The sequence below is a fragment of the Gordionus sp. m RMFG-2023 genome, chromosome 1 (assembly GCF_954871325.1).
Source record: "Gordionus sp. m RMFG-2023 chromosome 1, tfGorSpeb1-WG-v2, whole genome shotgun sequence".
Taxonomy (NCBI): Eukaryota; Metazoa; Nematomorpha; class Gordioida; order Chordodea; family Parachordodidae; genus Gordionus; species Gordionus sp. m RMFG-2023.
Genome location: NC_088775.1, coordinates 33,620,683 through 33,644,262, shown reverse-complemented (window position 1 = coordinate 33,644,262; position 23,580 = coordinate 33,620,683). Strand labels below are relative to the sequence as shown.

At 27.0% G+C, this 23,580-nt stretch overlaps 1 protein-coding gene across 1 annotated transcript in view; it reads left to right on the top strand.

Annotated features, from left to right (window-relative positions):
* Window positions 1-8,952: 8,952 nt before the first annotated feature.
* The window catches only part of LOC135931008 (spartin-like), a 37,161-nt gene continuing 22,533 nt past the window's right edge, over window positions 8,953-23,580 (top strand). Inside the window, exons 1-4 of the mRNA XM_065467851.1 lie at window positions 8,953-8,998; window positions 9,037-9,104; window positions 9,142-9,270; window positions 9,307-9,441. Of these exons, the coding sequence (XP_065323923.1) occupies window positions 8,968-8,998; window positions 9,037-9,104; window positions 9,142-9,270; window positions 9,307-9,441 (363 nt within the window). The 5' untranslated portion in view covers window positions 8,953-8,967. The remainder of the gene's footprint in view (window positions 8,999-9,036; window positions 9,105-9,141; window positions 9,271-9,306; window positions 9,442-23,580) is intronic.

The window sequence follows — 23,580 nt, the reverse complement described above, 5'->3', positions numbered from 1 at the left end:
ATATAATATTATGCAAGCTCTGGATTTCATTAATAGATTTCCAAACATTTCTCTGGCTTTGATTTTTCACCACTTTCTTTCTTACGAGCAATGCTATTGCCTCTGATTTAGAAACGTCGTATACCATCAACTTTAGCTTCTATTTCTTTTTGATTTTTTTTTAAACCATCAGACGTCTAAATTCTTCCAATATAATCAAATTCATACATTTCAAGAAACATTCAAATTTTATTAATATTTCTAGAAACCGTCGCTTAAGAATTACGTTCTTCTATCTCCATTTTTATCAAAAATGATTTTTTTTGATATCGAATATTTAAGACTATTAACTTATAAATGTTTATAACCAGTATTAGATGTTCCATCTCCTTATTATTATTCCATGAAAAATAATCATTCCATCCAGCATAAGATTTATTAAAACGCTTTCAAGTATTAAATGGAATTAAAAGTTATTTTAACTGATTGTATGGTTTTATATAAAGATCCTGATATTACTGATCCAAAAAATTAAAAGGAATTTTTGTATCTTAGGAAAAATAATATTACATTAATTTTTATCCATTCCATTTAAATATTATATTTAAATTTTTAAAATAAAATGTTAGTCTGTTGTTTTTTTACAATAGTAATAATTATTATTCAATAATATTTTTGGATTTAAGGAGAAGTTGTTTGGAGATAGAATAATATTTCTTAAAATAATAAAAATAAAATTTGGTATTTTTTCTATCTTACTATTTTTTACACATCCTTAGATTAAAAAAAAATTAGGAAAGCATTTATAATCAGGGACCCGGAGTGAACCGTTATAAATATCTGAACCGAACCGATAATTATTTTTTGAAGGAGCAAAAAGAACCCTTATAAAAAAAGTTAAACCGGTTTAGATTTTATATTTTAGGAATTGAAAAAAATTGAATATCCAGAATTACATAAACTTGCTCTTATAGTACTGACGGTTCCCGCAACACAAGTTTCTGTAGAAGGACCTTATCGGGGCTAAAATTTGAGTTATCGTCACAACGAACTAATATGAATCCATTTGAAAATATATTACTTATGCGTTCTAATAATATATTAAAAGATGAGTTATTTTGAATTATATATATTTTTTTTAATATATAATTCATAGATGCTTATAATAAAAATAATTAGACGATGGTGTTGCTTCAATAAAAAAAAATTTATAACCGTAATGAACCATTATAAACTTTTACAATTAGCTGATCCGAACTGAACCTTTATAAATTTTTTCTTAAGAACCGTAACCAAAACGTAACCATTATAACTTTTTACATACTAAACCGTAACCAAACTGAACCGTTATAAATAACGCTTCGGTTCCCTGTTTATAATAGTCAAAATATAGATAAGGAATTTTTAAAATTGCTCTCTTGTAAAGTGCGAAAAAGTGGAGATAGAATAATATAATTCTCAGGCGACAAAATGCAGAATATGAAGACATTATAAACATGAAATAATATTGAATTAATTTTGCTCATTTTAATTTTTTTTTTGGGTGATAATTTATATAATTAAAGGATGGTCCAAAAAAATAATTTTTAAAGACTTAAAAAGTATAATAAATTTTTTAGGAAATAAAAATAAATCTAAAACTTTTACATTATCTCAAATATTTATACAATTGTTCAAAATTTTAATTATATAACTATTTAAAATTGTGATTAAGTTCTTCTACATATATGTTGTGAAGGTTATGAAAATCCTGGCTACACCTATGCAGCCAAAATAATATAACCTATGCTTCGTGATTTCGTTAAAAAATCTTTGATTATATCTAACATCAATGAGTAGAATCTCCAGGTTTGGGTAAAAATTTCTTTAGTTAAAATCTTGAGTTAACCGTTTTTAAGAAATGGACTAAATCCAGTCGTTTTTAAAAATGGCTGAATTGCTTGGAAAAACAACTCTATCTGAAGGATTTTAAAATAACAAATTTATTATTTTTAAAAAATCTAGGAGTCAGGCTCAAAATCATGTTTTTTTTGTTGAATTATAGTAGAATTCCTATTATATAAGGAAAGCTGTCTGGCGCTTTTTTACCTATTACTTTTCGTTTGCCTTATATTAATCAAACTTTTATAGGTTTGATAATTTCATTAGATTGGATTTAACAAAAAGTATATGCAAAAAACAGCTTTAGGGTTAGGATAAGGATATTAAATTATTATATCTTTTATGTTGACCAATAAACAGGGCTTCAAACCGTTGAGTATATCGGTTCTATTCGTTTCTAGTTTTAGCTAGAAATTTTAAAAAGATTTTGTTTCAATTCGGTTTTTTAAAGAAATTCATATCGGTTCGGTTTAATATTTATAACCGTCTTTTCGATCCGATTTTTATAATTTTGATTTTTAAAAAAAATAATCATAAACCATATATAAATTAATCTTAGAGAAAAATCTTTTCAATTTATATTTTTATTAACCTTATTTAATTTAACCTTATTTAATTTAACCTTGAAATTTATTTCTTATCTAATTAACTAGTAATTTGCCTAATCTCTATTAAATTGATTAACTAAAGTAAAAACGTTAAAATTGGTATTGATCGATATGAAGATAATGCCGATTTAATTGTATAAAAAAATTTTAATTTGAAAAGTGCAGCAAATGTCATACCATTACCATATAAATGCAGCAAATGTCATACGGATGATAACAATAGGGCGCTGCATCCTTTACATTGCAATCGTAATCCCGGTCGGTAAACTCGACACTTGAAATGCAATCAAATCATATCTCTTGCACTTAGGTCAGCTGGTTTTCCTACCTCAATGGAGCCTTCTGGCTTATTTTCCGATAGTAGGCGTCCTGATGGGGTCACACATATCCCATGGTCTCAAGGAAAGTTTCTAATATGGGATTTCTCTTGTCTGGACACTAACTCCCCTTCTAATTTTAACAAGGACGCTCTTAACAGAGCTCAAAATTTTAAGATCAGCAAATACAGCGCTGATTCCTCAAATTACATATTCATACCCATCATTTGCTCCACCTTAACTACATATGGTGATTTGGCTAAAAACATTTTTAAAGACGTTGGCCGCCTAATCAGAAAAAATTCTGAGAGCCTCGCGAAGGTTTTTACTTAAGGCAGAGGATTGCAATAGCCATTATTAAGGTTAATTATGTTTGTTTTATTAATTCGATCTCTCCTGATGATTAGGTAAAAGAGGTTTTGAATAATTTTGCTGCTTTCGCTTTTATTTATGTTGTATTTTACATTATTTTATGATTTATGCCTCAATATTGTCCTTTTGTTATTATGATTTTTTTTTTCATAATCGTTTACCAATATATTAATATAGTATAAATGAGTCAATATTATATTAATAGGAATATTATTAAATTTTAATCTAGGTTAACAATTTAATATTAATTATTTTTATAATCGCTATGAACCGATTAAATAGGTTCAAAATATTTATAACAGCTCAGTTCGCGCTTTTTATATTTTCTTTATAATGGTTCGGTTACGGTTACGAAAATTATAACGGTTCATTCCAGTTTCCAGTCGGTTCAGGCTGAAGCTCTACCAATAAATATCTTCCTGCATATAAATATGATAACAATATATTAGGAGCGTATGCAGGAATTCACGGTGGGGTGAGGGGGGGGGGAGTAATTAATTTTTATTATAGAATTATTTTAGGAGTTATGAATAGCTCAAGCTTCAGAAATTTATTAAGACTGATAACTATAAAATATTTACAATTTCTAGTACACAAATTCAAATATATAATAATAAAATATTAAATGTATATTGTTACATATTTGTAAAGATTTATTTTTTATTGTGTTAATATACTTTTTCATTTTTGATAATGAAGGTTTAAGGCTATCGTGTGATATATTAAATTAAACTTTTATATTAAGTAAATTGGATATAGAAAACGTTATTATATGATATATATTTACATAATTGATTTACTTTTGATATAAAAAGACACCTTATATTATAATATTAAATCAGTTTTTTACATCATTAAATTTGTTATTTAATAAAAGACTTTATTCACAATCTAAAATATTATTATCACACTACTGACGACAAGACAGACTACTAGCGAGTCCATTCTCAGGGCAAGATTTTCCCCGCTTGTCTTTATATATAATCAGTGTGTGAATCACTATTAGACAAATGTCTGAAAAAGTATTAATTTTTTACGAATTTAAAGTTTTTAAATTATATTTTTAAAAAACATGTTGGAAATATAGATTAATGCCAAAAATATTTCTAAGAAATATTGCTTTTATATGTTAGCGGCAATATGTGTTTTTTCTAGCAATCTGTTATATTTAAAATTTAATATAATTTATATTAAAAAACTAATATAAATTAAATTAAGTTCAAAAGTTTACGGCAAAATTGTCTGAAATTCATAGGGTTGATAGTTCAAACATGTGGTAGATTTCCGATAAAATAAGATTTTTAAATTAAAATAAATGGCTCAAAAAATCATAAAGTTGAAAGAATAATATTGCTTAAAAAAACACATTGTTGCTAACATATATAAACTTACCAAATGTATTCATGAGAAAACATATGGTGTATTAAAAAATGGAGAAAATATTTAAGAAGCATTATATCGGGGGCATCAATTATCTTTTCAACCCTGACCCCCCCCCCCCTACAGTGATGCTACACAATATAATAAATTTATAATGTAAAATTTAATCTTGTTTGGGATTAGTTAATTTTTCAATAATTTCATCAGTGCTTGGTGTCAACTTCCTATGTATATTAAGAAAGGCTAATATTTCATCAATTTAGCTAGCTCAATATTTTATTTAGAATAATATTACGCAAGCTTGAAGATTTTCCTCATAGGTCAGGCGCATAACCAATGGGTGAGAAAGGGGGATATTCCCCCTCATCGCAAATTTGCCTGATCTCGTAAATATCATTTTATGCTAAATTAAATCATCACCCTACACAACTCCCACTCCCCCAAAAATTTAGACAATATATTATTATAAGGAAGAATTTGAAAGAAAAATTAGTAAAAGTTAATAACATTTTAAAATAACGACTATAAATTAAAATTTTTATAAAAAAAAGTATTTTAATAAATATATGATAACCCATAATTATTTTTATCCAAATATTATATAGTCAGAGGTCTACAATAAGGAGACCTTAAGATTTCCAATAAATGGGGAAAAAGTTTCCTCAAATCGAGCTATTTAATAACATTACTTTCCTTATTCTTGTTAAATAAGAAAATGTTATTTCATTAGTAGAAGTACTAATGCGCAGAGTTGCCAAAGTAAAAATAGAAAATATCTAAAATGTGTTATATGCATGCCATAGTTTGCATTAAGTTAGTAATGCATCATGGGATATTTTTAAAATCTTCACAAAAGAAATCTGCCAAATATTTAATTTTTCATCTACTAAAATTTTAAATAGATTCGAAAGAATTCTGCGTTTATATTATTTGCAGATTTGAAAGTGCTGCTTGATTAATCAAGAACTTTTCATTTGAATTATAAAAGTATCCAAGAAGGAGAAGATTTAATTTATGGTATTCTTTGACTGACCCTATATGATAATCAGAATGATAGGCTTATTGTTATTGTTGTGAGTTGAGATAGGAAATTATTAAATTCATAAGCTTTTCTTTTGACTCAACATTGACATATAATGAGATTCATAATCTATACCTATATTATAAATTTCCGATATACTCACTACTAGTGTTGTTTGAAAGCCCGATTTGGGTCGATTAAAAACGTCCCGATTAAGATTTTATCCAAAATATAATCATTTTGTCATCTATAAGTAAACTTACGAGGCTTACACAATATTATTTTGGTTATAATCTTAATCTGGCCGTTTTAAAAATCGACACGAATCAAGTTTTTTAACAACACTACTCATTATGTCATCCTCAGCCTCACTACGCATGTCATCATGACGTGTTTATTTATTTTTAATATCAAAATTTGAATTTAAAAAAAAATATCTAAAGAATAAAAATTGAAAGATGGCACAAGAATTCCCAGATAAAAGGGTAATTGATGTGTTATTTCATAAATTCTATGTTATTTAATACTCATTTGTCCGAATTTCATTATGTTTCAATATAATGCTTCCAGCTATTCTTTTTTTGTGTCCACAAGTAGAGTCCAAACAGAGAAGTGAGGGTGAGGCTGAAAGGGTGTTTGTGGAGGGTTCAAGGTTAATGTCTAGGGTTGGGGAAAGGGTTAGTAGATGTCCACATGGGATTTTAAATATGGAAGGGATAAAGGTATAATTTTTAATTGATACAGGAGCGACAGTAAGTTTAATGGCAATAGGGGAAGTGTTAAATTATTGGCCGGAAAGGAAGTTAGAGAGATCAGATAAGGTATTGTATCTATTGAATGGGAAAACGATGGTCAGTAGAGGAGAGTTAACAGTGCGAATACCAGGAGTTAATAATTTTATTCGATTTTATATAGTAGATAAATTGGAGGAAATCATATTGGGGGATAATTTATAGTGGGTAGGACCATTGTATCATTGGTGGGGTGAATTTAAGGGGGATCGAGATGGAAATGAGTAAGAAGGAGGAGGTAGAGGAGATACGATTAATGCAAAGGAAAGGGGAAGGTGGATTGATGATAACTGATAATATGAGGCGGGAGGGTAAGGAATGTGATGGAAGATTTGAGAGGGGAATATAGGAGATTTTGGAGGAGTATAAGATAATATTTGAGGAATGATTAGGGACTTTGAAGATTTTGAAGTGAGTATGAGTATAAAGAAAGATTACAAACCTAGATTTTTACCCACAAGGAGAATTACTTTCCAATGGCGCGAGGAGATTAATAATGAGTTAGATAGGTGGAAAGAAGAAGGGATAATAATACCTGTGGTACATAGTGAGTGGGCTACAAGGCAGATGGTAAGTTACGTTTGTGTGCTATTTTAGGATAACTTTGAACCCGGGTTTAGTTGAGGTGAGATATCCGTAGCCAAGGGTGGAAGAGATCCTAGCTAGTTTGGGAGGGGCTAGATGGTTTTCAAAGGTGGATTTTAGCAATTCATATTTACAGTTAAGGGTGAATAAGGAGATGAATGATATGTTAACAATTAATACGCTAAAAGGTTTATTTAGTTTTTTACGATTACCCTTCGAATTAAGTTTATCGGCACCGGTATTTCAGAAAGTCATGTCGGAAGTGTTTTCGAGAATTAGTGGGGTATTTTATTATTTGGATGATGTTTTAATAGTGGGTAAGACGAGGGAGGAACATAATAAGAGATTGGAGATTGTGTTAGCAAGGATTTTGGAGAGAGGGTTAAGAGCGAATGTTAAAAAAAGTGTATTTGAGGTACAGGAAATAGAGTATTTGGGACATAACATTAAGGGATTTGAGATTACGCCGATCAATAAAAATATTGATAGTATTATTAAAATGCGTGACCCCATAAATAAGTTAGAATTACAACTAGGGATGATAAATCCAAATGTCGTGCTCCTCACGTCGTAATGTTTAACTTCTTAATATTAGCCTGTAACTTAACGATAGTTATATTTAAATCATGTGGATAAATAGTTTATTCATATCATATATATAAAGTATATCCGCGATATATAGAATAATTATAACAAAACATTTTCATTGATTGATTGACAAATTTCATTTCAACTACAACACTTATAGTCTCAATCAAATCTATATCATTTTTTGAAACATTTATTTTAGTTTTTCGCAGTGAAAATGTTTCAAATGATTTAGGCTGCATTCATAGTGGAGACGGATCCGATTTTTACATCCGTTCCGTTAAAAGTCAATCTCATTAAAAATGATATATATGTTCATAGTGCGTCCGTTCCGATACATTCCGTCTTAAAAACGGATTGAAGTCAAAACATTTTGACTTTTTGATCCGGCAAATCTTATAGAGCGTTATAACGTTACTTACAAATTTTTTATAGTCTATGAACATTTATATCATTTTTAATGAGATTGACTATTGACGGAACGGATGTAAAAATCGGATCCGTCTCCACTATGAATGCACATAGTGCGTCCGTTCCGATACCTTCCGTCTTAAAAACGGATCCGCCGGCAAATCTTATAGAGCGTTATAACGTTACTTACAATTTTTTTATAGTCTATGAACACATATATCATTTTTAATGAGTTTGACTTTTGACGGAACGGATATAAAAACGGATCCGTCTCAACTATGAATGCAGCTTTAGGGGAAATATTAAAATAGTATCTAAATCACGCCAAGGAAAATTTGAATTCATTATAAATTCTTTGAATAAATTCGTAGAGTATTTATTTCTGCTGTAAATATCATAAATATATTTAAATTGGAATATATATGCTATAAGAAGTAGTATATATTAATATCTCGGAAAAATCAGCAGAATATAATTATTTAAATGTCAAACAAATAAAGAATTTACTAAATTTATTAATTTATGGTAGCAAGGGCTACTTCTATCCGCTCTTTCAAGCTAATAAAAATATTACCGCCAATTCTACCCCTCTAATTCTAAGTAGAAAATATTATCTAAAGAGAAATGCGAATTAAACCCCTCAACAAATTTTAATAAACTTATTCTGCTCACCCCACCCTATAGAAAGACCGAATAAATTAGATAACGATTGATTTTATTTAGTTGTTTTTGAAATCTATTTATTGTAAAATAAGATTTGTAATGTACATATTTCTCGAATAATAAAAAGAAATAATAGGTATATTATGCTCGTATTTCATAAATACCTCAATTTTTAGCTACTATTTCACTTTTAATCTTGTCAAAAAACATTTGTTATACATTTAAAAAAATCCTACCAAAGATCGCATAGTCATATTCACGTCAAAATATAAGGATTTCTAATAAAAAATGTTAATTCGACGTTTGCCTGATGTTCATGATTTTCTAAAGTATTTAGTGCCCTAATTTCTCAGTTTTCTAAATTAATTAGCATGGAACTATTAACAGAAAAATCTGAATTAAGTAAAGCTTATTTACAGCAAATTATATAAAATATTTAGGTAAAGTCACATCCATATATAATACCCTTAGATATAATCATGATTTAGCCTATGATATAATTGATAAAGTAAATAAATTATTTTTAATGCCCTTAAATAATTTAGGCTTTAAAATTAGATGAAAATAAAGACTTTCACAAAGCTCTAATGCTGTATAGAGAAGGCTTGGTTGTTTTTGGACACACTTTTGCATTAGATTTAGCAATAATTAAAAATGCAAATGAATATATTTTAGTATGTAATTCTATATATTTTCCAATATTTGTATAGGCCAAAGAGATGATGGATAAAATGAAGATTACACGTAAAGAAACCCTAGAAAGAATGCATTATATTGATCAAATGGTATCACCATATTCATCTCTCCCACCTGAATATGAAGCAATCATGATTAATTCTGATAAAGTATTATACTGCATTATTTAATGTTTTTATTTAATCCATTAATGGGCAGATTTTTCTAGCCAATATAAATTCTTGATTTTTTCAATTTTATTTATTTTAATTTAACTAAAAATTCTTACAATTATCTTCACATAAATATCCTAAATAGTAAATTGGAACCATAGCGTATCACAATGTTGACATTAGGGTATAAAAATAAGATAATATTATATTATTGGAAAAAATTGAAGTATGAATATGTATTCATACTAGTGTTGTTAAACAGCTCTATTGAGCTGATTTTTAAAAACTGCTAACTCATTGTTTATTCAGAAAATTATTATGCAAGCCTAAAGATTCACTTAGAGGCACAAAGGTTTGGACATCTATTAATGAAATCTTGAGACTTAGGCAATATTTTTCTGGGTAAAATATTGAGTTAGCCATTTTTAAAAATCGCCTCAAATCAAGCCGTTTAACAATAATTCATACATAACATATGTTACATATATCTTCCAAACTTACACTGTTGTCTTTTGTTATCAGTGTTTTATATTTATTAGAAAGATTAGAGGGACCTCTACTTGTACCACATTTTTTGGAGAGCTTTTAAAAGTGTCATAGCTATTTCCCAGATTACCTTGATTCCATAACCTCCACAAATTTACCATTGCTACACCAATAAAATTTTAAAAAATAGGCCACCACCATTTTAATCTTCGATATATAAGAATCATGTGAAATTATTTTAATTTAAAAGATTTATATGTGAAAAATTGTTAAATAATACCAGTTGCAGATATGGAATGTTGACCTTTAAAGGGTTAAAAACAAAATATTTTTTAATAAAATCTATTTTATATATTATATTAAAGCCTTGTAAAGTCACTTTTTTTTGTCAATTGACCCAATTTTTTTTTTGTTAAAAAGACACACTAGTCCTAATTTTTTTTACTTATTTTTGCCTCCACCCAGCCTTAATTTTTATTTTAGCCTTAAATTTTAAAAAATATAAAGTTAAATAAAATAACACTAAGATCACTAATTGTTCTCTACTAATCTCAGAGTATTTATAATAACAGCTTGCCACAAAATTTTCAGGTCAAATAATGTTTGTATGGTTAAATCAAATTGATTTATTCAATTTTCTTTTGTTTGTATTTTAATAATTATTAGTTTTTGTTTTGTCTTCTGCTTAATTATATAATATAAATGATTTTATATTTTGTGTTAAACCTGGTTTTTTTGGTTATAATAAACCCTTATAATAATTTTAATATTCTTAAAATTGCAAGTAATATCAAATTGAAAAATTAATTAAAAAATATTTCTGTCTTTGATAAATATCTGTTCTATATTTGGTTTTTTTTTCTTTTTCCTTTTTTAGCTTTCACCTTTTCTGGTGGTAAGTCCTTCACTATCTATCTCCACTTTTACATATGCTATCTATTTTTATCTGATTTATATTTGTATTTCTGATCTATTTCATTTGTATCGATCATCGGTGTATCGCTATCGAGGCATAAGTATCTTGATTTCATACCTGTGTATTAAATCTATATCGACCAGACATCCCACCTGAGTATTCCTCACATCTTATCGGATCGACAGATATCCCAATCCAGCCTAAGTATCTTGATTTCCCACCAGTGTATTAAATCTATATAGACCACATATCCCACCGGAGTATTACTCACATCGAATTATCAGATCGACAGATATCCCAATCTTGATCTCCCACTGGAGTAACAATCCTGATGGATCTCCCACCGGAATATCGTTATCAAGTCCATTGTGTTAAATTTCTTATGTTTAATTTCTGTCGAAATTTACGTAATCTTAAATAAGGTTATCTTTCCTTAATGCTGAATGGATTTTCTTTTTTCAATTTTATTATTTTTCATACAACTTTTTTATTTTTCATTTTTCTAAGAAAAAAAACAATCCAAAAAAATATAATTTTTTATTTTCATTTTCTAAGAAAAAAAAACAAAAAAAAATCTATTTCAAAAAATACAAATTCCAAGAATTGGTCAAAAAAAATTAGTCACAATTCAAAAAAATCGATAAAAAAAATAATAACAATCCAAAAAATCGATAAAAGAAATAAAAATAATAATATCACCTTAAGATTTCATAACATCTCCCTTTTTTAAAAAAATTTTCTAATTTGATCCTTATGTCTCTTCCACTGGCCCTTAGCGGTATCCACAGTATATATGAACTTCCCCGATCGGCCCACTATAGTCCCCTAGATCCACTTTACTTTGTCACTATAAGTTTTCGTCCATACTGATTGTCCTATCTTGAAAAATGTACCTCTTTGATCTGCGTGAGTATCGTCTTGTTTGCTCTCATGGGGTTTCTTTAATCATTTCAAGATGATTCCGAGCATTCCGTCCGAACATCATCTGTGCTGGGGTTTCTCCCGTAGTCGTATGCTGGGTGTTTCTATAAGCTAATAAGAATTCGTTAAGTATTTTTTTTATTTTCGTATCCTGCTTCCATTTCCTTCCCCTTCCGATGTCGAAATTGTTGATCTTGGATGTGAGTTTAGTCTTGTTGGAATTCGTAAATTTTTCCCTCTTCGGTAGCTCTATTTGTTGAATTATTCTGATCGTGAGTCTCTTAATCTGTTTGTTGCCGATTTCTCCTAATTTTATCTGAGGTGCTGATACATCGTCATCCCAGATGTTATATTGAAATATTTTTAATTTACATATATCGAATTTGTATTTTTTGATTTTGGGTGAATATTTTCCCTTATTTTTGTCCATTAAAATATTTTTCACTTTTATATTGTCATTATTTTATTTGATTTTTTCACTATTTTTATCTTTTAAAATATTTTTTTTATATCTTGATAATGTCTAGTTGGAGACTTGGGTATTACATCAATTTTATTACAATGTAAAATTTTCGTGGTTTTAACATATAATTTATCCTTTAATAAATACTTTGAAAATATCTTTCGTTTTGACGTGACTTGCTCTTTTTTCTCGATACTTGATACAAGTGCTAAACTGTAAGAATTAAAGAATCTTTAGAGGTCATATGACAAGGCATAAAATCTGGTAATTTTTTTGAGTGGGGTGCTTTTTTCCGGAATTTTTCGTTTCCTTTATCCATTTCGTTAACCTTATTATCATTTTTACATTCGTGTTTTATTTTATCAATAATTAGACTATCTTCAAATTTTTGAGAATAAATTTCATGGTCTATCGCGAGTATATAACATGCTTCCTTCCCCTTTAAAATATTTAACATATCATAATACTTTAGATCCATCATATTTTTCGGCGCAGCTTTTTGGGCTAGAATATAATTTTTAAAATGCTTATATCTCAAAAACTATTTATAGTAAAAAAAATTATATTATATCATTTTGTAGGTAAAGAAATTCTCTAATGGGCTATCAAAGAATAATAAATATTGCCCCATTATAGGCTTTTAACATCTGGTTTACCTAAATTGCTTTACCTGTATTTTTAAGCAAAATAGTGAGTTTGTTTTCGAATTTTTTTATTGCTTTTTATTTAGACACCTTTTATAAATATATATACGATGTCAAAACCCGTACCAAATATTAAAATGTTGCAACCCATTTAATCTACAGAGACATGCTTATTATCGCGAGAATCTAAGACAGATTCTACCCTGGATGACCCAAAAAAATTTACCATTCAATTTAGATATGTTAATATGCTCTTCATGGCGACAAAAATTAGCAAACATTCCTTATACTTCAAATGACAATGTAGATATTGATTCTCCCCTTCATATAATTAATCAAGAGGCTATTGATAACATTAATATATCCCTACAATCAAATGGGGAAATGAAAAATTCGATGAAATTGTAAATACCTTAAAAATTTAAAAAATTATATGAAAGATATTTATTATTGGAAATTTGTTACATTAAGTGTCTAATGAGCATATGCCCACTCTGCTCCTCAGTTAATTAGTATATTTAATATGAAATCAAAATTTTTTAGTATAAAAAGTAAAATATCTGGTTATTAATAAGTTAGCAGCTAAATTTTAACCATAATCCGTAATTTCATAAAGCGCCATCTAATTTTTTTATCAATTTTTAGAGTCGATAGCGTCGCCAAGGTTTTGATATTGTATATATATTTAGCAAAGGTGTCTAAATAAAAATCAAAAAAAAAATTCGAAAACAAACTCACTATTTTGCTTAAAAATACAGGTAAAGCAATTTAGGTAAACCGGATGTTAAAAGCCTATAATGGCGCCAATGTTTATTATTCTTTGTTAGCCCATTAGAGAATTTCTTTACCTACAAAATGATATATTATAATTTTTTTTACTATAAATAGTTTTTGAGATATAAGCATTTTAAAAATTTTACAGATTCCAAAGTGGCTCTTTTTTATACCTTTGAGCCCCTATATCTTGAGAACCAGGTTGCTAGCGAGCTAAAATAAACGGCTTTCTCATTCTTTTACTTATCTAAATAATTCCAGAAATTTTTAACAATTTTAAAAGGGGTCGGTCGAAAAAGTGCCTTTTTTGATCGATTTGACATGGAGTGACCCATACCTAACTTAAAATTATAAAAAATAGGCTTGTAATATTCATAAGCACGAATTAGTAAATAATAGTTAAAAATAGAAATATAATAATTATTAAATTATGAATAATTTAATAGAATAGCTAAAACACGGGGAAAAGCATTAGAAAATTCTGGATACGCCACTGATAGTCAATAGAACATTCATCTTTTTAAAATTCCTGTAATATAATTTTATCCATAATTTTTAAACATATCTATTTTTTATAAACAGAAGAAAAAAAATACAATTCTATATAATATTTAACTTGATCGAAGACCGGTAACCGCGACTTTTTTTATTTCATCGCCAAATATTATATCGATTAAAGTTTAAAAACCATAATAAATTTTATTTGTAATTCTTTTGTATATATATATGGTGAATTCCATATCAAATCAACCAAAAAAGTCGATTCTCAACCCGACCCCCTTCAATTTTTCTTAAATTTTGCATAATGGTGTATATACTATAACTAAGAAAAAAATGAAATTTTACCTCCCAACAAGGTTTACTCGCTAAGATATGGGCGTTTAAAGCGCGGAAAAATAGTACATTTTTGACAAAATGTGCCACATTTATTTTCAAATATCTCGAGAAATAATTAAGTTAGAAAAATAATTTAAATTTTATTATGTAGCTTAATAATAGTTCTTTAATATGACATAAAAATAAATATGATATAAATTTGATGAATGTCCAAAACCGGATGCATAAAACCGGAAATAGCCATAGAAAAAAAGGTATTTTTTTTTTCGAAATTTTTTTTCTGTAGATAGATATAACACTGCTTTATATATGTGCCAAATCCTAGCCTGGGATGAAAAAGGGTCTAGGAGTTATGACTCTTTATATGCTTAAATTGATCAAAAATATCTTCATTTAATGAATACTTATGAAATAATGTTTTTTTTAAAATTATGTCTAAATGATAGGCCCTAACTTTTTTTTATTTTTAATTGTTAACATATTGTGACTGAAAATTACTTGACAAAATAATTCTAAACCAATTTATATTTCTGAAATGCATAATTACATATAATATAATAATTCATAATTATGTTTACAATATATCATATATTAAATTATCTAAAGAATTGGAATAAATTTTGACTTTAATTTTATTTTCGTCAAGGGGAATATAAGCATGGTATTTTTGTGTTCCCGGAATTTTTTTTGCTCTCAAAAATCTGCTTTCTAGATGATTTTCCATATTATTGTATTCATTATTGCTTACAAAAATGTAATTTACTCCATGTATATTATTTGTTGCAAAGTCGAATAAATCCATTGGTGTCAAAATATGGTTTTGATATGGCCGTTGCAAACTAGCTCGAGCTGCTAGCCGTTTTTTAATACCTCCTAAACTGTCGCACGGACTTTTTCCATGAGTTGTAGCAAAAAAATGCCACTCGGCCTTACCAAAATCACATTCATGATTATAGAGATTTATGAAATTTTTTTTATTTTTATATTGGGTTACGGCCCCATCAGAAAAATAATAAATTTTGGTCAATGTATCAAATCTTTCTTTTAAAAATAAGATCATTTTAGTTTGAAATAAATAAAAGGCACAGGCATTGTGCTTTAAGCAATCTGATATCACCACTAAACTTATATGTTTTATAGTGTTGTCCTGACTATAATAAATGATAAAAGAGTGAATAGTGGACTGATTATTTGTCCAATGAAATCCCTGTGCATGGTTTTGCACTTTTTCCTAATAATATAATATGATTTTATTATTTTTTTAGTTTATAATAATTTAGTTTCTTTTTCCCAATAATATAATAATTTTATTATTTTTTCCGTTTAAGAATATTATTTTCGATTCGGAGAATTCATTTTTCTAAAATATAAATGAAAATTGTAATATGATTTTAAGATGAAGTAAAAGTTATAGAGCTTACACATTAGGGGTTACGAAAACTACAATATGAATGTGAATTTATCAATTAAATATGATGATATTTGTTGAATTTTAATTATGATAGATAGTTTTATGCTAATAAATAAAAAAAAGTAAGGGCATATCATTTAGACATAATTTTTAAATAAACATTATTTCATAAGTATTCATTAAATGAAGAATTTTTGATCAATTTAAGCCATATAAAGAGTCATAACTCCTAGTTTTCATCCCAGGCTAGGATTTGGCACAAATATAAAGCAGTGTTATATCTATCTACCTAATTTTAACTTCAAATTTGTAATAGATGGAATTTGTGAATTACAAAATTCTTTCATCATAGTAGTTTTCTTATAAGAATGCTTTTTATAGTGCCTCTTAATTTTATTAATTGCTCATCAATTTGTTTTATTATTTCTTGAACAACAAGATTTAAAAAATGTGCAAAACAGCGAATATGTGCAATTTTTGATCTTGGATTTTTAATTTTAAGGGTATTTATAAAGGTAGTGTTTGATGCGGCATTGTCGCATGTAATAGCCGTTGACTTTATATCTATGCTATAATTGTTAATGATTCTATAAAATGTTTTATATATGTTTTCCCCAGAATGGGAATTTGTAAAAGGAATAATGTCTAATAATATAGATTTTAGTACCCATTCATCATCAATGTAATGGCAGGTTAATCCCAAGAATGAGACATTTGTTGGACTTGACCAAATATCTATTGTAAAATTTATTTGTGTATTAGATTTGTTTATTATCAATTTAATTTTTTGGAATTCATTATCAAAAGATTCATTAATGTATTGTTTTAATGTAGGAATTGAACATATTTTAATGCTAGGATTTAATGCTTTAACAAAATCTTTAAATTCATTTGTTGCAAGAATTTTAAATGGGATATTAGATTTGATCAAAAATTTTAATAAATGGTGTTTGATATCATTATTGTTGTGCATATGATTTTTATTTATATCATTATCAAAATATGATTCAATAAATTTATTATTATAAGTTTTTTGATGGAATCGTTTGTAATGATTAATCAAAGCTGAAATAGTTTTTTTTATACACTTAATTTCAACCCGACAAATCTTACATCTTGCAGTTTCTGTTGATGCTTGGTAAATATAATGTTTCCAAATATCTGCATTTTTCCGTCCTCCTGAGCCTGACTGTATAGAATTTTAGGTGGATGATGAATATTGGCTTTGTTCTCTAATACTTTCTGATTCAGAAATATCTATTATATTAATAGGTTGAATATCTATTTAATAAATTAAATATTATTATAATATTTATAGCATAACCAGCCAACCCAATATGGCAATCAATAAGTTAGTCAGTAATACATATATGTCAAAATCATCAGATCCTATAATCATCATATCAGAATTTTCTTATAAAATATTTTTTACAAACTGCTCATACAATTGATAAATTATCCAAAAATGTAATGAGATGATAGCTTATAAAATATTTATCACAAAATTATAATATATATTTTAGTGAATTTGGATATAAATGAAAAATAAAGTTTTAAGTTTAAAAATAATACTATTACATGTACTTATATTAAATTTTATATAGATTTACTTATAAAATATTTTTTACAAAAATGATTTGGATTTATAGGTTTTAATTCAAACACTGTTCATAAAATTTAATTATATTGGGAAAAGAATCAAGAATATAATTTTATATTGTGAATTTTGATTCATAGTAGAATAATGAAAGTTTTAGATTATTTGATTTGGGCAATAAGAAATTCCTACTGAGATTCAATGATGTTAATCCCAAACACTACTTTGTTGTTATTAACATAAACTAAAATAATATATAAGTCAAAGTAATATTCTTTTTAATGTGGGGAAATAATAAATTGTCAAAAAGCTATGCAACTTAAATAAGTATGAAAAACTCACATTAGCAATATTTTACAAATAAAGTGGTAAAAACTTTAGGCAAAAAGTCAAATTTATGATTTCTCCATCATCAAATGAAAGATAAATACCAGGTTTGCCCGTCATTTTTGATGTGATGGGATTAACAGTTTATTATAATTGTATATGTTATGTGTTATATATACCTTCTTCGTCCATCTCTATCATAAAAGAAATTTCTAAAGTAATGGTCTATTATGAGATAAATAAAAATGGAGTTTCAAAATTTGGCGCAATTTTCATTATTCCACTAGGAGATTTTATTAAATTGAAATAATTTCAAATAATTCCTAATAATAATATATGATTATTTTCCAATATATATTAATACTATAAATTATTTTAGTCGAATAATCTCGAATAATTCGATCGAATAATAGATAAAAAATTATTCGACGAATAATATATTTTCCTTATTCGAATTTTCGGATCGAATAATTGTGTTATTCGTATTTGTAAAATACGAATCGAATCGAATATCGAATAACAAATAATTCGTTTTAGGTATACATAGTAATATCACCTTGTGATAAAATTTTGGATTATAATTTTACTGTTATGGAACATTAGATTACTGAGGAGCTGATATATTTTTTTAAATAAAAGTATGCATTTTATATAATAACCATTAATATTTCTATAAAATTATTATATATGTTATATCTTAATATCTTATATATTTTTAAAGGTTATAATTTGAATATTATATTTGTAATAGAATATTATAACTTTTATACATTTAATATTATATTATCGAGGTTAATCAAATTGCATATTATTAGAAGTTAAATTTGATAATTATATAAAAGTATATATATATACAAAAGAATTACAAATAAAATTCATTATGGTTTTTAAACTTTAATCGATATAATATTTGGCGACGAGGTAAAAAAAGTCGCGGTTACCGGTCTTCGATCAAGTTAAATATTATATAGAATTGTATTTTTTTTTTCTGTTTATAAAAAATAGATATGTTTAAAAATTATGGATAAAATTATATTACAGGAATTTAAAAAAGATGAATGTTCTATTGACGACTATCAGTGGCGTATCCAGAATTTTCTTATGCCTTACCCCAGCCTTCGGCCGGGTCTTTTGTTTTAGCTTAAATTATTCATAATTTAATAATTATTATATTTCTATTTTTAACTATTATTTACTAATTCGTGCTTATGAATATTACAAGCCTATTTTTTATTATTTTAATTTAGGTATGGGTCACTCCATGTCAAATCGATCAAAAAAGGCACTTTTTCGGCCGACCCCCTTTAAAATTGTTAAAAATTTCTGGAATTATTTAGATAGGTAAAAGAATGAGAAAGCTGTTTATTTTAGCTCGCTAGCAACCTGGTTCTCAAGATATAGGGGCTCAAAGGTACAAAAAAGAGCCACTTTGGAATCTGTAAAATTTTTAAAATGCTTATATCTCAAAAACTATTTATAATAAAAAAATTTATAATATATCATTTTGTAGGTAAAGAAATTCTCTAATGGGCTAACAAAGAATAATAAATATTGGCGCCATTATAGGCTTTTAACATCCGGTTTATCTAAATTGCTTTACCTGTAATTTTAAGCAAAATAGTGAGTTTGTTTTCGAATTTTTTTTTTTGATTTTTATTTAGACACCTTTTATAAATATATATACGATGTCAAAACCTTGGCGATGCTATCGACTTTCCCGAAATATACATTTTTACCAAAAATTGAAGAAAAAAGTAGATGGCGCTAATGTTGAAAAATATTATTCTTAAGGAAAATGAAAATATTGATACGTTTATAAGAATTGTGATAAAATTTCCCAATTCTGCCCCCCCCCCCTCCCACTATCCTTAAAATGTTTTACATTTTTTATATCTCTACTTTGCTACTATATCGAGCGAATGACTTATTAGCTCGATAATATATAACAGCCGCAGTAAAAACGAATATTTTATTAGGCAGTTCTCTCTTTCTGCGATATAATTTTAACCTGTCCGTTCAGATTAATTTTATCGTCTGTCTACCAATAACAATCTGGATTTGGAGAGTGCAAAAACATGTATTCTAGGTGTAGATCAATTAAAATTTTATTCTATATCACAGATGGACGTACCAAATATTAAAATGTTGCAACCCATTTAATCTACAGAGACATGTTTATTATCGCGAGAATCTAAGACAGATTCTACCCTGGATGACCCAAAAAATTTACCATTCAATTTAGATATGTTAATATGCTCTTCATGGCGGCAAAAATTAGCAAACATTCCTTATACTTCAAATGACAATGTAGTTATTGATTCTCCCCTTCATATAATTAATCAAGAGGCTATTGATAACATTAATATATCCCTACAATCAAATGGGGAAATGAAAAATTCGATGAAATTGTAGATACCTTAAAAATTTAAAAAATTATATGAAAGACATTTATTATTGGAAATTTGTTACATTAAGTGTCTAATGGAAATATGCCCACTCTGCTCCTCAGTTAATTAGTATATTTAATATGAAATTAAAATTTTTTAGTATAAAAAGTAAAATATCTGGTTATTAATAAGTTAGCAGCAAAATTTTAACCATAATCCGTAATTTCATAAAGCGCCATCTATTTTTTTATCAATTTTTAGAGTCTTTTGATATTGTATATATATTTAGCAAAGGTGTCTAAGTGAAAAGCAATAAAAAAATTCGATAACAAACTCACTATTTTGCTTAAAAATACAGGTAAAGCAATTTAATTAAACCGGATGTTAAAAGCCTATAATGGCGCCAATATTTATTATTCTTTGTTAGCCCATTAGAGAATTTCTTTACCTACAAAATGATATATTATAATTTTTTTTTACTATAAATAGTTTTTGAGATATAAGCATTTTAAAAATTTTACAGATTCCAAAGTGGCTCTTTTTTGTACCTTTGAGGCTAGCGAGCTAAAATAAACGGCTTTCTCACTCTTTTACCTAGCTAAATAATTCCAGAAATTTTTAACAATTTTAAAAGGGGTCGGCCGAATCGTGATCGATTAATAAAGTTTTTTTAAATGTAAAGTTGAAATAAAGTTTAATGTCATTTTTTTTATAAAATTTGCTATAAACACTAGCCTCAGCTTAAATTTTCATACAATATAAGTAGTATATAATTTTTTTATTGAAAATAGTAATAGTAGTGTGTATAAAATATTGAATAGAAAATAATTTAAAAAACAAATTTTTTTTAACTTCTTATCAAATACTATATTATACAAATTTTTTTATTAAATACTATAATTATAATGTGATTTTTAATTTTCATGGAAATGTTGCCAATTCATCAAGAATTTCGTTTGTCGTTGGAACCAAATCTCTGTGGATATTTAACAGAGCTAAATATGTTTTCAACCTTCTCAAGTTTGAAAAAGTCCTTTCATTCATACATGTTGTAGTAATAGGCAAACATGCAAGAATATAAAACAACTTCAAAATATTAGGAAATTGAGCCAAGGTTTCTTTACACCGATTGAACGCATCAATAGCATGCTCAGGTAAAATAGCTAAACGTAGTAAATATTTAACCACAATTCGAATTCACTGATTAAATTTATTTCAGTATCAATATCATAGGAATAAAATTTTGCTAAATATAATTTTACCAATAGTGGCATTAGAAAGCGAAGAAGGATCTTTGGGTAATAAAATTTGAAGATTGCTAAAGACTTGTTTTTTTATCTAAAAGCCGTACTTTTATTTGCGATAAAAAAGTATTTAAGAATGGGATGAAAATAAATATTTTATAATATTCTTCAGTTGAGCCAATATTTATTTTACATCTCAATAATTGCCTAGGTGCTAGACGTTTAATTAGTGTTATATCATAAAATTTAGCCTTCGATTCAACGTCTAGATAAATATTATTAAAATATTCATCTACATTCATTCTTATTGTATCTACCTGTTCATCTATATTTTCCCCAAATCAATAACCTGAACCAAATCTAAATTTGTTTGTAAATTTCTACAAAGTAGTGAGCTATAGGAAAATAATTTATTGATGCAACTAGCAACAATGATAAACTCTGATTGATCAATTGAATTCAATAATGATATCGCTTCTGACGACACATTACTTTTTTTCATGCTCAGCCTTATTTACTTTTGTATATCTATTTCTTCTGCTCTACAAAATGGAAGTAAAAATGAAAAATATTTAAAAAATTATAGATACTAATAATTTTAATAAAATAAATTACCGTTTGATTTCAATCTCTTTGACTATTTTTCCATTTTATTAATATTTTTGAATAATGTTAATATACTCACAAGGAAGGGAAATTTTAATAAAATTTATTTATAAAAAATAAGTTTTACGTTGGAAAATAGATATTAAAATATTTCTAAAATTTTGATTGGGGGGGGGGGTAAAATTTTTATTAGCTTAAAATGATATTTATGAAATCAGTCAAATTTTCGATGGGGGGGGGACTCCATTGGTTACGCGCCTGACGACTATATAGACTACATAAAATACATACTGAATGTTAAAAATATTCATCAAACTGACGTCATTTTGAAAAAATTATTTATAGCTTATGGAGGAATAAATATTATAACTGATATAAAAAAATTACTCTTTTCAAGAAAAATTGATGATGTAGTATGGGCAGATATATACAAAATTGCAAAACAACTTTATAAATATGAAAGAACTGTTCTGGCATCTTGAATTAATTTCATTAGATTAAGTCGCGGACCTACAAAAACCGTTTTGAGTTATTTAAAAACTATAAAGAAGCTAGCCCGAAGATGCGAATTTGAAGATAATGTAGAACTAAGAATTTGCTATCAATTAATCGCTGGACTAAAGATGTCACAACTAGATAAAGAATTACGTTTAAGATACCCAGATACTAGAGACGAAGACCAACCGTTAAGCTTAAACAAAGTTATAGAAATGGCTTTAGCAACTTAGAAATAAATAATTATACAAAAATGGTTTATAAAATCGTAGAGACGACCAAATATATTGATAATAAACGATTAAATCATGATAAAAATAATCGACAATATAATGATAATGATAATCGACATGATAATGATAATCGACACTATCAAAATGAAAATAAAACAGTGCAAGGTTATAATAACTACCACACAAATAATAATAATAATACAAGAAAACCGTGCTATTTTTGTAATCGTTTTCATGCTATTAGAAATTGTCCAGCATACGGAAAAACGTGCAATAAATGTAAGAAACCAAACCACTTTGCCGTGTGTTGTAAAACTAGATAAAAAATTTATGGTACAAATTACAATAATAGCGACGACGATTTAGATTTCTCAATAAGAAAAGTCTACAAATATGGACAGCAACCAACAATTACGGTATTATTAAACAATCACGAAATTAAAATGGAATATGATACAGGTTCAGCAGTAACCATCATTAATGCAACAATATGGAATAAAATTGGGTGGCCAAAACTTAGAATGGTTAGAGCTTCAACTACATATGGAAATAATAGACTAAAAATTATAGGCGAAATTTATGTAAAAGTGCAATTAGATGATAAAATAAATAGGCTTCCGTTATTAGTTACAAAAACAAATGATGCAGCACTATTTGGATTTCCATGGACTAATTTGATCTAGCGTTATTAACAAATGTAAAAGTAAATAGGGTCAGCAATAAATATAATAATAATGAAAACATGAAATATGATTACGATATCATGTTCTAGAATGGCGCTAATAATATAATTGC